The 13,168-nt window shown below is 49.9% G+C and overlaps 1 protein-coding gene across 1 annotated transcript; it reads right to left on the minus strand.

The window, feature by feature from the left end:
• Positions 1 to 9,680: 9,680 nt before the first annotated feature.
• SP9 (Sp9 transcription factor) lies at positions 9,681 to 12,143 on the minus strand. The gene is made up of 2 exons (XM_033112687.1): positions 12,123 to 12,143; positions 9,681 to 11,114 (listed from the first exon to the last, which is right to left on the minus strand). Exons 1-2 carry the CDS (start codon positions 12,141 to 12,143, stop codon positions 9,681 to 9,683), a joined length of 1,455 nt encoding a protein of 484 aa, XP_032968578.1.
• Between the last annotated feature and the right edge of the window lie 1,025 nt (positions 12,144 to 13,168).

The raw sequence follows: 13,168 nt of genomic DNA on the forward strand, positions 1-13,168 counted from the left end.
CGGCAGGGTTGGTGCTTTCTGGAGACCCTAGGGGGAAACCTGTTTACTTGCCCATCCAGCTTCTAGAGCCCATCCTGTGCTCTGGGCCCCTTCTTCCATCTGCAAAGCTAACAAAGGCTACTCAACTCTTCACATTTAATCACTGTAACACTTTGACATTCTGCATCCCTTTTCCATTTTAAGGACTCTTGTGATTACAGTGGGCTCACCAGGAGAATCAACCTATTTTAAAATCAACTCATTAGCAACCTTACTTCTATCTGCAACCTTAATTCCTCTTTGCCATGTAACCTATTCACAGGCTCCAGGAATTAAGAGGTGGGTATCTTTAAGGGGCCATTATTCTGCTCACCACAGATGGCCCTTCTACTGCTGACATACAACTACTAAAAATTTTACTTCTAAAGATTAAGTATTTATGTAATGTCACCAATGGACTAATGTAAACTCTTCAGATATATTTAATGAATATAGGTATATAAGGCATATTTAAACTTAGTTGCAAATTTTCCCTTGTGTTTCAAAGGATCTGATAAAACTAGAAAAAAAAATCAGTACAAATAACATACAGTTCCAAAAGATATATACTAAACGTCATAGACACAAGTGGTTTTCATCAGGGTTCCACATTTTTTAAACATGTTATTTAACACAATACAAATATTAGATGCTTTTGAGGGTTGGGAGTCATAGTGTCATAAATTCTGTAAAGTAAATAAGTTTGAAAGAGGAGATAAATCACTCCATGTAGTCTGATATATATTTCTTTGTTTTGTTTAAGCACACATACAAATGTCTTCTGATTTGGAAGCAGCTAAGTAAAGTGAGCAACCCTTTGATTACTTAGATTTTTCAGAGAGTTGGTGGGGAAGAACTTAAATTCCTTCTACAGTATTTTTAAATAACTTTCAGTGCACTTCAAAGATCCCTTTCCTTCATTTAAAAAAAAACACATGCATTTGAAATTGATAAAGACTGCTAATTTACACCTTGAGTTCGTTAGTGTTGCACTGATTATTTTCTCTTACGCCTCTTTAGACTTTATAATTTTTATAATGTCAAACCTATGCAATACCTACGGCCTTAAAGGGTTTCTGAACCAACACAGTGTTCATGAAGAGAAAAGCTGAAATGCATCTTGTAATTAAAAATAAATACATTATCATTTTTAACACTGTTTTCATTCGACTTTCAAAAAAGTGGTCCACTTTTAACTTTACAAGTGGCCTTAGGAATTCTTTTTAACCTCTGCTTTAATTATTCTTCATTGTTAAGATTGAGAAACTATAAAGTGCTACCTACCAATAGTTGGAATATTCTTACCCATTCAATGGTGAGAAAAATTCCCATGTAGTTATGGAAGGCACTGATTAGCTGTTTTGCTTTCAGCCTTGGTCACCAACGATTCTAGACAGCCCCAAGAGGCTAGCATTCCAGCCTTGCAAACTTAAAAGCTGAGGGAAGATATTTCCACATACAATTATAACATGGTAACACCTTTAAAGAGGCTCACCTTACTTTCTCCACATACTCTAATGATAAGGGTAGAAGGAATTTAAAGTGATAAAAATGTTAGGCATCTAATTCTGCTTTTTTGAAATATAAAGTAGAAATCGAACACATAAGCCTCAAAATAAAAAGGATGTCTAGTTGTATGTGTAGAGATTCCTCTAAGTACTGAAAAACAAAAAGGAATCTTCCAAGTTTAATGAATCTATGATTCAAGAAAAAGCCCTCAAGTGACATTTTTTTCCAAAAACCACAGGAAAAATCTGATATTTGCCATTCTTATCCTTATTAGAGAAATTATTTTTAAAAAAAATCTGTGTGTGCATAGTGACATTTATTTGTCCAGGGGACTGGAACTGCACTGGCATTTTGGGGCACTCCCTTCTTCCCTAACGTTTAACATAATTTAACACTAGCAAATTAATTCCTATAGGAGGTGCTGTCGATTTACAAATGGCCAGGAAGGATCAGGTTACTAGGTTAGGACTTGTTTGTTTATCTGAATGTAACGTGGTAAGTTAGTCATAATTTTATTTAATGTGCCAAAATAGGCAGAGGTTGCTGCATAACGGCAGGTCTGCTTACCTTGCAAAGTGAAATGGAGATCTTGTTTTGAATAATACGTTTTCATCTGAAGAAAGCATTTTATATGAAAGGCTGGGAGAGAGACCTGTTTTACTGTTCGCCCATGACACCGCTTGCTGATAAGGAATCAGATCAGTCCCCGCTGCTGGGAGCACCGCGTCTCCCAGTTTTAATCACCAAATGTTTAATATACTTCAGCATCGAAGTTAAAAGATTTCCAAAATCCACCTGAGCCATTTCATGCTCCTTACTTAATGACCACTGAGCCAAGACGCGGGTGGAAGCCGCTCAGTAAGGCTCCACACCCTGTGCCTAAGGTCAGGAAGAAAGCTGCCTTTTAGCTTCAGTAGCTGAAGGATATTAAGAAATCTTACTTAGGTTTTCTGAGAAGAAAACCTTAGTAGTTAATACTTGAAAAGATAAAGATATGCAATAGCTGCAGGACTTGGGAGCGGTTTTTTGTTTGGGGTTTATTATTAAAGGGGAGAAATGCTTTTAAAAAGTTGTAAGGAACAAACAAGACGGACGCAGCTGAGAGCTCTCCTGATGAGATTCCTAAACTCACCTTCCGCCTTTCTCCTCCCTTCACGCCATACTTACCACCACCCTCAGAATGTAACAGTAATAATGAAGCGAGGTGCGGGGTGAAACGCAGAAGTGGCTTATGATGGAAAGACACTCACATTCTGGTCCAAACTGCCCGTGAACCACCTTTCCCCCTTTCTAGACACAGGAAACCCCTGTCCCTTTAACTCGATGGCCTTCCGGAGGGGTTGGGCAGAAGTGGAGGTCCGGGGTCTCAGAGGCTGACCAAAGCGGGCTTCCTAGGACCTTGCCCTAAACCCAAAGGAAACCGGAAAGGCGCTGAAGTAGGTGATGGAGTGAGTCCAGAGCTGGGGTTGCACTTTCCCATCCCCAGAGGCGACGCTACCCCTGCGTCCTATAGCGCTTTCCTTCTAAACCCGCGATTGGGAACCTTCTGAACATACCTCAAACCAAAATGGAAAGGCTGAGACTTAGGGGGCGCATCCCCGTCCTATATGAAGCGCCTCCGGCGCGAGGAGTCCGCTGGACTCCCCACCCGCAAAGTGCAAGGGAAAAGGATCGGGTTAGCTCGCAGCACCGGTTCTCCGCCCCAGCCACGCCGGCGGGTTGCCCACCCAGAAGAAATTCCTGGGCCACTCCGCCAGGTTGCGGGCCACAGGAGCTACGCTCTGGAGACCCGCGCACCCGGACCATCTCGCGCCCTCGCCTGCCAGCTCCTGCCTGAGCTCGCCCGGCCTCCCGCGCGTTTCGCGGGCGCAGGTCGTAGGGTGGACTCGCCGTCCGCAGTCAGGAAAGCGAGCGAATTTCTCTCGTCGCTGGGGCTCCACAGGTGAAGAAGGCGCTTTAGGACGCCGGTACTCCTGGGACAAAAAGGAAAATGTCAACTCTCGCCAGCAATCTGCAAGCAGAAAACGGACTAGGAGAGACGCCCTATCACTTTTTTTTAAATATATGAATCTTTTTCATATATATATATATGAAATTTTATTTTATATATGAATTTCTTTTATATATGAAAATTTTCTTTTATATATGAATCGCCCAGAAATAGACGTTTGTAAAACAATGCAAAATCTCTGGTATGAATTTCCAAAGGAAGAGAGTATAAGCGTCTTGGAAAACCTAAAACCTTGGTTGCTTTCCTTTCCCGGATCCCAGAGAACAGGCCGTAGAAGAATGTATCCTCACTGACATTCTGAAACCTTCCCCTTAACTGGAGTTGCAAACACTGTATATATTTATATCAATAACATATAGGGTAGGCATGTCTATGTATTTACCTCATACATATTTCTATAAACTCATGCGACAGGAAAGGGTGGGGGGGTAAATAACACTGAACGGTTAAAATTATGGAGAAGGGATAATAACTGATTACTAATTTGAAAGTAAATAAACAGGTGACTTTTTCAGATCAAATTCCTCCTTGGATCGTTACAATAAATATCTCTGAAGGAAGCTCTCTATTTATGTTGTCATTGATTAATTCTTCACTACCTCATTTGATTTCGATTTAGAACGATTTGATTCTAATTTAATTAGCATGTAATTTGGATGTACATAATTACTGTAATTATGACATTCAGGTAAGGCAGCTTTAGGCTGAAAGGCAATTTCAAATTTTCTACAACCTACTTTGTACTGGGAAATGGACAAGGACTTTGCGCCCTGCTATCCAAGTAGTAATTAGCACATCTTTGAAATAGGCAGTGCGGCAGGGTTTGTATTAAAACAGCAAATACAAACCCAGCCGAGCTATCCGCTGCAAAGGTGAGTGAGACTTCCCGGAAACGCACGGCGTTTCCCTGGCGCGAGATCCAGGAGCCCCGCGCCCCTGCGCCTCCGCGGACTCTTGCTGCTGTGGTCGATGGCGCCTCCCGCGCGGGACTTGGAGGTGTGGGTTTTCAGATTAAAATACAATAAACGTGTGAGGTGGGGGCGGAGGGAACAAGAAAGGAGGGGAAGAAGCCACTGCACGACGTCTAAAGATGGGAGGTGGGGTACCCAACTAGGAAGAGGAGGGAAAGGGGCGGCGGGGGGAAGGCAATGCAAACAGAGGAGAGAAAATTGGTCAACGCCCCCAACTGTTATCCTATTTTAGATTTGGGTTTCAAAGGGAAAAGTTAGGGGCAAAGGGGGTCAGTTTGGGCGGGCAGGGAATGCAGAGCCTTTGGTAGGGGCTGGGGTGAGGGGTGAGGGGTTTCTGGCAGCTCTCGGGGGCCCTGCACGCCCCTCCCGGCCCCGGCCTGCCCGGCAGCTCCCAGCACCCAACGAGGGCCGGTCGCCTGGAGGACGCGGGCGAAGCAGGAGGCTGCTTCGGCCATCCCGGCCCTGGGCTGGCGAAAGCTTCGGGTCCCTCGTTCCCTCTCCTTCAAAGGGGTCTTGGGGACATGGGACAGTCTGGTCGCCTGGTTTAACCAGCTTGGTTGCGGCCCGCCCCGGATAGTACACGCGGGCCTCACCGACCCGGAGGCCTCGGATCCCGTGTCGTTGGGCGAAGAATGCAGGGGGCTCCGCCCACGGCCGGGTCCCCATCCCGGGGTCCACATCGCCGCCAACAGCGCCCAGCTTGCTCAACTGAGTTGGAAGATCCAGAAGTTGCCTTGAAAGGGTTGTTCACTGTGACAATTACAAGACTAGGGACAAGCAGGGCGTTATTTTGTTTTGTTTGGATTTTCAGTTAGCACGTTCCAGAAACGCCCTCCTTCCCTAGGAGCAGTAATATCAGCCATTAGTTGGGCTCGTCCCCCCGGAATACAAAGGCTCGCGTTTCTTTGCTTGATCCGCTGGGTTGTTGCAGATGGCGGTAAACGCTGGTCTCCCCGCGGTTAATAGCGGTGAGCCGGGCGGACAGCGCAGCCTTCCCTGCCCGGAGCTCTAGATGGCGCCAGCGAGCCGCACTCGCCAAGCTCCTCTTAAGGGAATCAAGAGCGACTGTCAAACATAAAAGCAAATCAGAGTTTTCAGTTTTTTTAATGTGTTAAGAATGTTATTCCTTAAGAAAATTTGTAGCTAAATTATTCTCACTTAAAATAAACACTTAGTATACCAATTACACAAATGGGCGGGATTTATGTAAGATTTACTTCATCTGCATTTTTGTAGTGGGAGAGAGCCTTGGTGAATACAGATAATAGATGCAAATAAGATTAGAGTTAAAATAAATAAAGTTTCCATCTGAATAAAAAGAAATTCAGTTTTACACGACTTATAACGATTTGACGGAATGTCCAGACACGCCGTTCAGGTGCACAATCTAATCTTGTCAAAAAAATGTTGTTTTCTCTCTTGAGGAAAGACAATCTTTCTCTTTTCTTCTCCTTCTTCTTCTCCTTCTTCTCCTTCTCCTCCTTCTTTTTTTCTTTTTCCTCGTCAGGTAAGACCCAAGTCACTCTAACGGACAGAAAAAGAAAAAACCTCCGAGGGAGGGTGTAGATTGGAGCTTGGGTAGGCGCAGGGTCGAGGAAAACGATCTTCCTCTTCTGCGCAGGAAGCTACAGAGCAGGAAACGCTGGAAGAAACCGGCTGAAACGAAATCGCATTTCCCCTCACTCGGGCCTGAACAGGACTCTGGGGCCCTGTCTGCGCTCCCCACCGCACACCGGCCTCCGGACAGCGACCCTCGTCTGCGCCCCGACCCCTGGTTCCGGCTCCTCCGGGGCCCCAGAGGCAGAGCGGCCGAGGCCGTTGGAGGCCAGGGGTGGCCCTGAGGAGACGCCCCCCTCCAGGTAAAGACCGCGGTCCTCTCCTGGTTGGAGGCTCTCTCCTCCCACACACGCCCTCTTTAATTTGCTCCGCCTCAACTGGTCGCCACCCGCTCAGGTCAAGGTTGCCCTGCGCCCCCAGGGGCCCCTAGAGCTGGCGGCTTAGTAGGAGGGCTGGGGTCTGTTTTCGCTGTTGGCTTCGGCTGGGAGACAGGGCCCCACTCCCTCCAGGTTCAGGTTCCGCGAGCGCGGGTCTCCCGGCTGGACGCTCCCGCCCCGGCTGCCGCCCGCGGCTCCCGTAGCCGCGGTGATGGACGTCCGCTGACCCGCGGGGCAGAGGCAGCGCGCAGAGGCCTTGATCACTGGGCTGCGGAGGGAGCCGCGCGGCCAGCGGGACCTGCACCGCCAAGCCCTTTGATCTGCCTTTATTATCCACGAGAAACAAAGCTGCCTGGGACAGACGCCCCGGCGCCTTCATTCCTCAGGAAAGCCCACCACACCCTCACCTCCCGCGCCGCCGGCCCGCACCCCCAAACGCGCCGGCCACCCTCTCGGCCTCCAAGCGCCTCGACCCAAAGGCCCCAGAACAAATGCACTCCTGCCAGCTTCTGCAGAAGACCAGACCTGACCCAGAAGCTGGGGGTGGGGTGGGGGTCCTGGTTAAGAGCTGTTTGAGAGGGAGAGAAAATAGCCAAGGAAAAGAAAAACTCAAGAGCGGGGCAGCCGAGGCTGCGGGGACCACAAGGAGGAAAGGGAAGAAGCCCTAGAACCTCACGCAGCAAACGCCCCTCTAGGGACCTTCGCTCTGTTTTATCGCTACTTTGTTACTTGGCTTTTCAGAGCAGAGTTTCCGAGAAAACATTTTGTTGATTGTTAATAACAATAATTTATTTTTTCTTTCCTAAAAATCAAAACCTTCCCAAAATGGACAATAATCAAAAAAAAATTTTTTTTCCCATTGGGGCTGACTTTGCTTGTATTTCCTATTGTGTGGAGAGCCTTTTAGAAATTTTTTATTCTGTAAATACGTACTTTATTTTTTAAATTAACATTTTTTCGAATTGCGAAATTATCTCATTTACCAATTTTCTTTTCGTCCCTTCCTCTCTTCTCTCTCTCTTTTAAACTGGGGCTGTTAAGTTGGTGGTCAGAAGACAAAGAGAGTGAAAATAATTTTCATTTCAATAATTGCCTTCTGGTCAATTTAACTGTGCCTTATTTTGAAAGAGACTGTCTAAATGAGATTCCTGTCCCAAATGTGTTCCCAGGCCTGATCCCAGCCTTTAATTATTCCTGAGTTTTTTTTTCTTCAGAATAAGACGCCGCACTGAGTAATCACAAAGAAGTCAGAGAGCATCCTTGAACCTTTTCAGAAGCAGCGCCACTGATATTCAAATAACCTGCGAGGGCCATTTGACGGCGCGGGGACCTAGGCATTTCCAATTCACTATTTGCATAGATCAGCCGTCTTTGAAAAGGAAAGGAGCAGTTGTCTTCCATAACATTAAAAAGCCTAGTTATCAAATCAAGTGCTTAGTTTGGGGGCTTTTAAAACGTTTACATTTTATCTCAGGTTGCCCTTTACCGTTTGACATGCAAATTTGGTGCAGTTAATTTAGACAATTAAAAAGATCTTCAAGGGAGCTTTGTCACGGAGAATATTTGGAGTTTTCCCCGTGGACCAGCTGAGATAAAGTTGGCCAGAACAAATGATGTCTAGGAGATTAATTAGATATTTGATAAGACATGAATCCCTAATAAGGGAATACAAGGCACAGGGGGCTGCTGTGTGCTCTAAGTCAAAATTAATAACATTTAACAAGATTTTCATTTAGGCATGAAATGTCTTTTCCGGGGTATTGACTCTAGCGATTTATTCCCCTGAGTCGCCTCCCAACATAGAGGGTCTTGGGAACTAAAAGACTTCTTTTAAAAAGCTTTTCCCTTTCACAGATTGTTTTTAAATCGCTTTTTAAAAACAAACAAACCCACTGGAGTTTTTTCTGACCCCGGGAGGAGAAGTCACCTCCCCAGTTAAAGCTGCCAAACACCTTTGCTTTTTTTTTGTTTTTAGGTGCTCCATAGTTTTTAAATGTCACCTTTTGAGAGCTCTCCCATTGATACAACTACACATTCTTATAGCCCAATTTAATTTACGCTGTTGATATACAAATAAATAATTTTGATTCCTCAAAAACGTATATGTAGTATGGCTTTTATAATTCACATGAACCTTACATCAACTAAAACTAACATTAAGGGAATTTTTTCCCAATCAAAAAAGTCGACCCACATAAAGATTATTGAGGGAGGAACAGGATTTTTAAAAAAGAAAGTGTATTGTTCAGAGTCCTTTAATAATGCCAAAATGAAAATATGTCAAGATTTTCTTCATACAGATAAACGCTTTTAATTTCTTTAGATGACCTTAACTTACGTGTTTGTGAGTGAAATGATAACTCAACATTTTAAATATCTTTTACATATATACTGACTTTCACAAAGTGCATCAGAAAATTAAAGAAAAAAAACTCCCTGAATTTCAGGAATTCACCAAAAAAAACTATTCGAATGAACATTTACAAGAAAATAAAAGAGAACACAATCTTTTGAACCCTATTTATACAGATATTATGAAATACAGAGAAATTGTCACTAGACTTCCAGTTGAATTTCTCACCTTAAGCCTTTTTTGATGCTTCCTTTTTTAGGGGAAAAAAAAGTCTCATTGTAAGTAGATATCAAGCAGGACTTGGAGCATTTTATATATAATATAATCCACACAAAGGGTCTGTTTTTATAGGTCCCATTTGTTTTCAAATGTTCTGACAGTCCTTTGCAGGGTGGTGGCTTGTTTTTGGAGAAAAGGAGAGAGAAGGGCAGTGGAGGGGGTGGGCGATAGAGGAGGAGGGAGCGTTTCTGTATATTGCTCTTTGCTCGAGAAGTTTGTGCAAGTGGTGTGTGTGTGTGTGTGTGTGTGTGTGTGTGTACGCGCGCGCTTACGCACGCGCGAGGATGCGTACTTATGGTTGTAGGTCTCCTGTGTGTGTTTATGTCTCTGTGTGTAGTTTTTAAAGTGGTGTTTGTGTCGGAGGATGATTCGCTTTTGTTCCTGGACCACGCGTTCGATTCTTGTGTAGGCTCGGACAGCAGAGGGGAGCTCCTGGCGCGGCTGGCGAGGAGCGGCCGGGGAACCGGGTGCGGCTCCACCTCACGCCGGCCCAAGGGCGTCACCGGAGCCCCTGCCAGTCCGTCCCCAGCTCGCTCGCCCTCCGAACCTCTAGCTAGCTCTCGGTGTCTTTGCTCGTTCGCTCGCTCGAGCCTCTCGCCAGGCCTCTAAGAGTCGTTGGGGCCAGATGCGGCTTCCTTGCCTCCCGCCGAGGCCGCCGCCGCCGCTGCGGCTGCCGCCGCCGCCGCCGCTGCCGCCGCCCGGGCCGCACTGACGCCGGAGTCGTGCAGGATGAGGTCGGGGGACTCAGAGCGGGGCGTCTCCAGGTTGCTGGCGTCTGTGTCACTGTCGCTGCCCTTTTTGCCCCCGCCGCCCCCGTTATGCGTCTTAATGTGTTTGCTCAGGTGGTCGCTGCGCATGAAGCGCTTGTTGCACACCGGACAGGCAAAGCGCTTCTCGCCGGTGTGAGTCCGCAGGTGCCGCTGCAGCTCGTCCGAGCGCGTGAAGCGCTTGCCGCAGAAGAGCCAGTTGCACACGAAGGGCCGCTCGCCCGTGTGCCAGCGCAGGTGCGCCTTCAGGTGCGACGTCTTGCCGTACACCTTGCCGCAGCCCGGGATGTGGCAGCTGTGCAGGCCCTTGCGCCGCAGGCTCGCCCCGGCCGGGCCCAGCCGCTCCGCCTCCTGGCAGTTGGGGCAGTCGCAGGTGGCGCGGCCCGAGTAGCGGCGGGCAGACCGCGCCGAGCTCCCCCCGGCGGCGGCGGCCGCGGCGCCCGAGATCATGGCGCTAGCGGCGGCAGCCGCCACAGCGGCGCTGGAGTCCGAGTAGGAGGGCAGCACCGGCTTGAAGCCGTCCTGGGCCAGCAGGTGCTGGCTTGTGGAGAGCAAGTGCGAGGCGGCGGCGGCCGAGGAGCCGAGGCCAGTAGAGCTGAAGGCCGAGTGCGTGAGCGAGCTGAAGTCGGGGTTGTAGGTACCGAGCTGCGAGTGCAGCGAGGCCTGGGGGGCGCCCGAGTGCAGCGAGCTCTGGAGCCCCCCAGCGGGGTTCTGCACCTCCAGCCACGATCCCGGGCTACTGTGCACGTCCCACCATGACGACGCCGCGCCGTTGGTCACCTCGCCCGCTGCCAGCGTCGAGTGGAAGCCTGACTTGTACCACGACTCGTACGGGTGCGCCATACCCACGCGCGGGTACAGGCCGTCGGCCGCCGTGGTGTGCACTTTGGAGATGAAGGCCGACTGGCCTCCTGCCTCCTGCGGGGACACCCCGGCCGCCGCCGCCGCGGCTGCCGCCGAGTTGGAGAAGAGGCCGCCGTAGTCGCTGCTAAACGCGGACGACGTGGGGGACGTGGAGGCCAGGCAGAAGGCGCTGTTGGCTGCGCCCGAACCTCCCGCCAGGCCGCCGGAGCCGCGGCCTCCGGTGGCCACTGCGAAGCCCGAGAGGCTGGAGCCGAGGTTGCAGCTGGACGAGGAGCGCTTCCAGGGGTGGAAGCCGCCCTTGGCGAAGGCGCTCGACTCCGGCAGTGTCGTCAGTGGGCTCGTGTTGCCGATCTTGTTGCAGGTCGCCGCCAGCATGGCCAACGGGGTCGTTCCGAAGCGCGGCTCTTCCTAGAGTGGGTGGAGGGGAGGGAGCAAGGAGGAGGAGGGCAGGAAGAAGTGGGAGGAAGACACAAAGTGCACCCATGAGCAGCCTCGTCCCCTGCGGCGGGTCCCGGGGGGAGGGGTGTCGTGGCTTCCCGGTTCGCGCCTCCTCCCCGCGCTCTCGCTGAGGATGCGCCGCGCCGCGCCCCGCGCGGAGCAGAGGCGATCACAAGGGCGAGGAGCCCGGCGCTGGAAAGTTGTTCTTTGGTGGGGCTACAAATCAAAGACATCCCGGTTCTGCTCGCCTCGGAAGCTGCAACCCCTGCCCAGAACCGGACTCAGGTTGCTCCCCTTTCGCTCGCCTTAAGCCCGCTCCTCTCTCAGAAACCCCCAAATCGCCCTTCCGGGTGAAGCACGGAGGTAAACACATAGACTGCAAACACCGGGTGAAAGCGGAGGCGGCCGAAGCAGTGGCTCAGGGGCGGGGGAAAGTTGGGCATTCCTTCCAAGGGTGGCTACGAGTTGACTCTTCTCTTTTTTAATAGAAAATGTTTTTAATGTTTACACACCGAAAAGAAAACCCGATTAGGAAAACAAGAATCCGAAGGGAAGCGACTCAGCGATAGATTTCTGTCACAGGCGAACTGGGGAGCCGCAGAAGTGTAAATGTTTGTTAACGTGACTACATGAACTGCAAACCGATTAAGGCTGTTTTCTGGAAACACCACTGTCGCGTAATTGCAACAATCCCCGAAGCAAGGGGGGATGGGGTATAAATCACGAGGGGAAGAAAAGAAACCTCTAGGTTTTCTTTAAAACCAAATTAAAAAGGACTTGCTTAACAAATCATTTTCTTACAAAGGCACCTCCTAGTTTCCAATAACTTGGAATCAGTCCCGGAAATGTGGAAAGTGCTAAAAGAAACTGAAGCTGCCATCCGGCAGCAACAGTTCTCCGGAGCCGCGGACCCAGAGAAGCCATAACGAAAAATGACTCCAGTTATAAGAAGCAAAGTGTTACCGCGCTTCGACTTACCCCGAGTATAGACGTGGCCATAGCAGGTCCCTGGGCTGCGCGGCGGGGCCGGGAGCGGGGCTGAGCCTGGCGGCTGCTCGGGAAAACTGCTCGGGTCCCGCGCGGTTCCCGCGTCCCCGCGCTCGCACCGAGCGGACTCCGGGCTCCCGCCGGCTAAACTCAGCCTAAGTGCGAGGAGCACCCGCTTTGAAGTGCCGCTGGCTGCGCCTCTCGCCCAATGAGGGCGCAGGCGGAGCAGAAGGCAGCGTCCCCCCAGCCAATCAGACGCGCCGACGGGCCCGAGCCCGGGCTCCCGGCGCGTGCCAGTCAAGGCGGCTAGCTAGGTGGGGGGGTCGACCGAAGAGATTACAGTGCAATTAAAAATTTACACACACACCAAGCCAGGTTTAAATACCATTGAGACCGAGCCACAAGCCCCCCGAAACACCCCGACGTGATGTAAGTTAGGACTGACATCCTACCTACTCCCCACTTGTGGGAAAGGAGGCGGGAGGGGAGGGGGCACCGAGGCGGAGGCCGCACGAGCAAGGCCCAAGTGGAGACGGAAATGTCAATGCTAACTTTGTGTGTCCGCGCTCTTGCCTGTGGAGCACATCAGCTGGAATCCATCATTCTCGCTGGCGATTTTATCATTGTCGTTTGTCTTCTACCCAGTTCCTTATTCCCACTGGATTCGGTTTTACTCACTCTGAGTCACAGTAAGGAGAGGGCGCGAAGGGAGAGCTCCTCCAAGGGGAGAGAGAGAGGCCCTTCGGTCCTGGTCTACACCCACAGACTTGATGGGAGGCCCTGGAGCCTGCTGCATCCCGCCATTTCCCCCCAGCGGTCTAAGTGACTTCCTAATTGTCGCTCTGGCCTCTGACCCGGGGGGTAATACAAGTGCCACTCACACCAGAAGCTTGTGGTGGTAATTGAGGGCACTCTTTGTACCGTTTCGCCAGCGCCTAGTACCAGGTTAACCCAGTTGTCAAATATAACTAAACAGTGGGACGTGCTGATTATCTGCCTGGGTTTCGCTGCGGACTGGCACGGGGGTGGGAGGCATG

The sequence above is a fragment of the Rhinolophus ferrumequinum genome, chromosome 8 (assembly GCF_004115265.2).
Source record: "Rhinolophus ferrumequinum isolate MPI-CBG mRhiFer1 chromosome 8, mRhiFer1_v1.p, whole genome shotgun sequence".
Classification (NCBI taxonomy): domain Eukaryota; kingdom Metazoa; phylum Chordata; class Mammalia; order Chiroptera; family Rhinolophidae; genus Rhinolophus; species Rhinolophus ferrumequinum.

What these genes read in the sequence shown, in the direction of transcription:
- SP9 (XM_033112687.1), bottom strand. Translation starts at nt 12,143, where the DNA reads ATGGCCACGTCTATACTCGGG. An exon ending in TGGCCACGTCTATACTCGGG is followed by an intron (nt 11,115 to 12,122) that starts GTAAGTCGAAGC and finishes CACCCACTCTAG; the next exon opens with GAAGAGCCGCGCTTCGGAAC.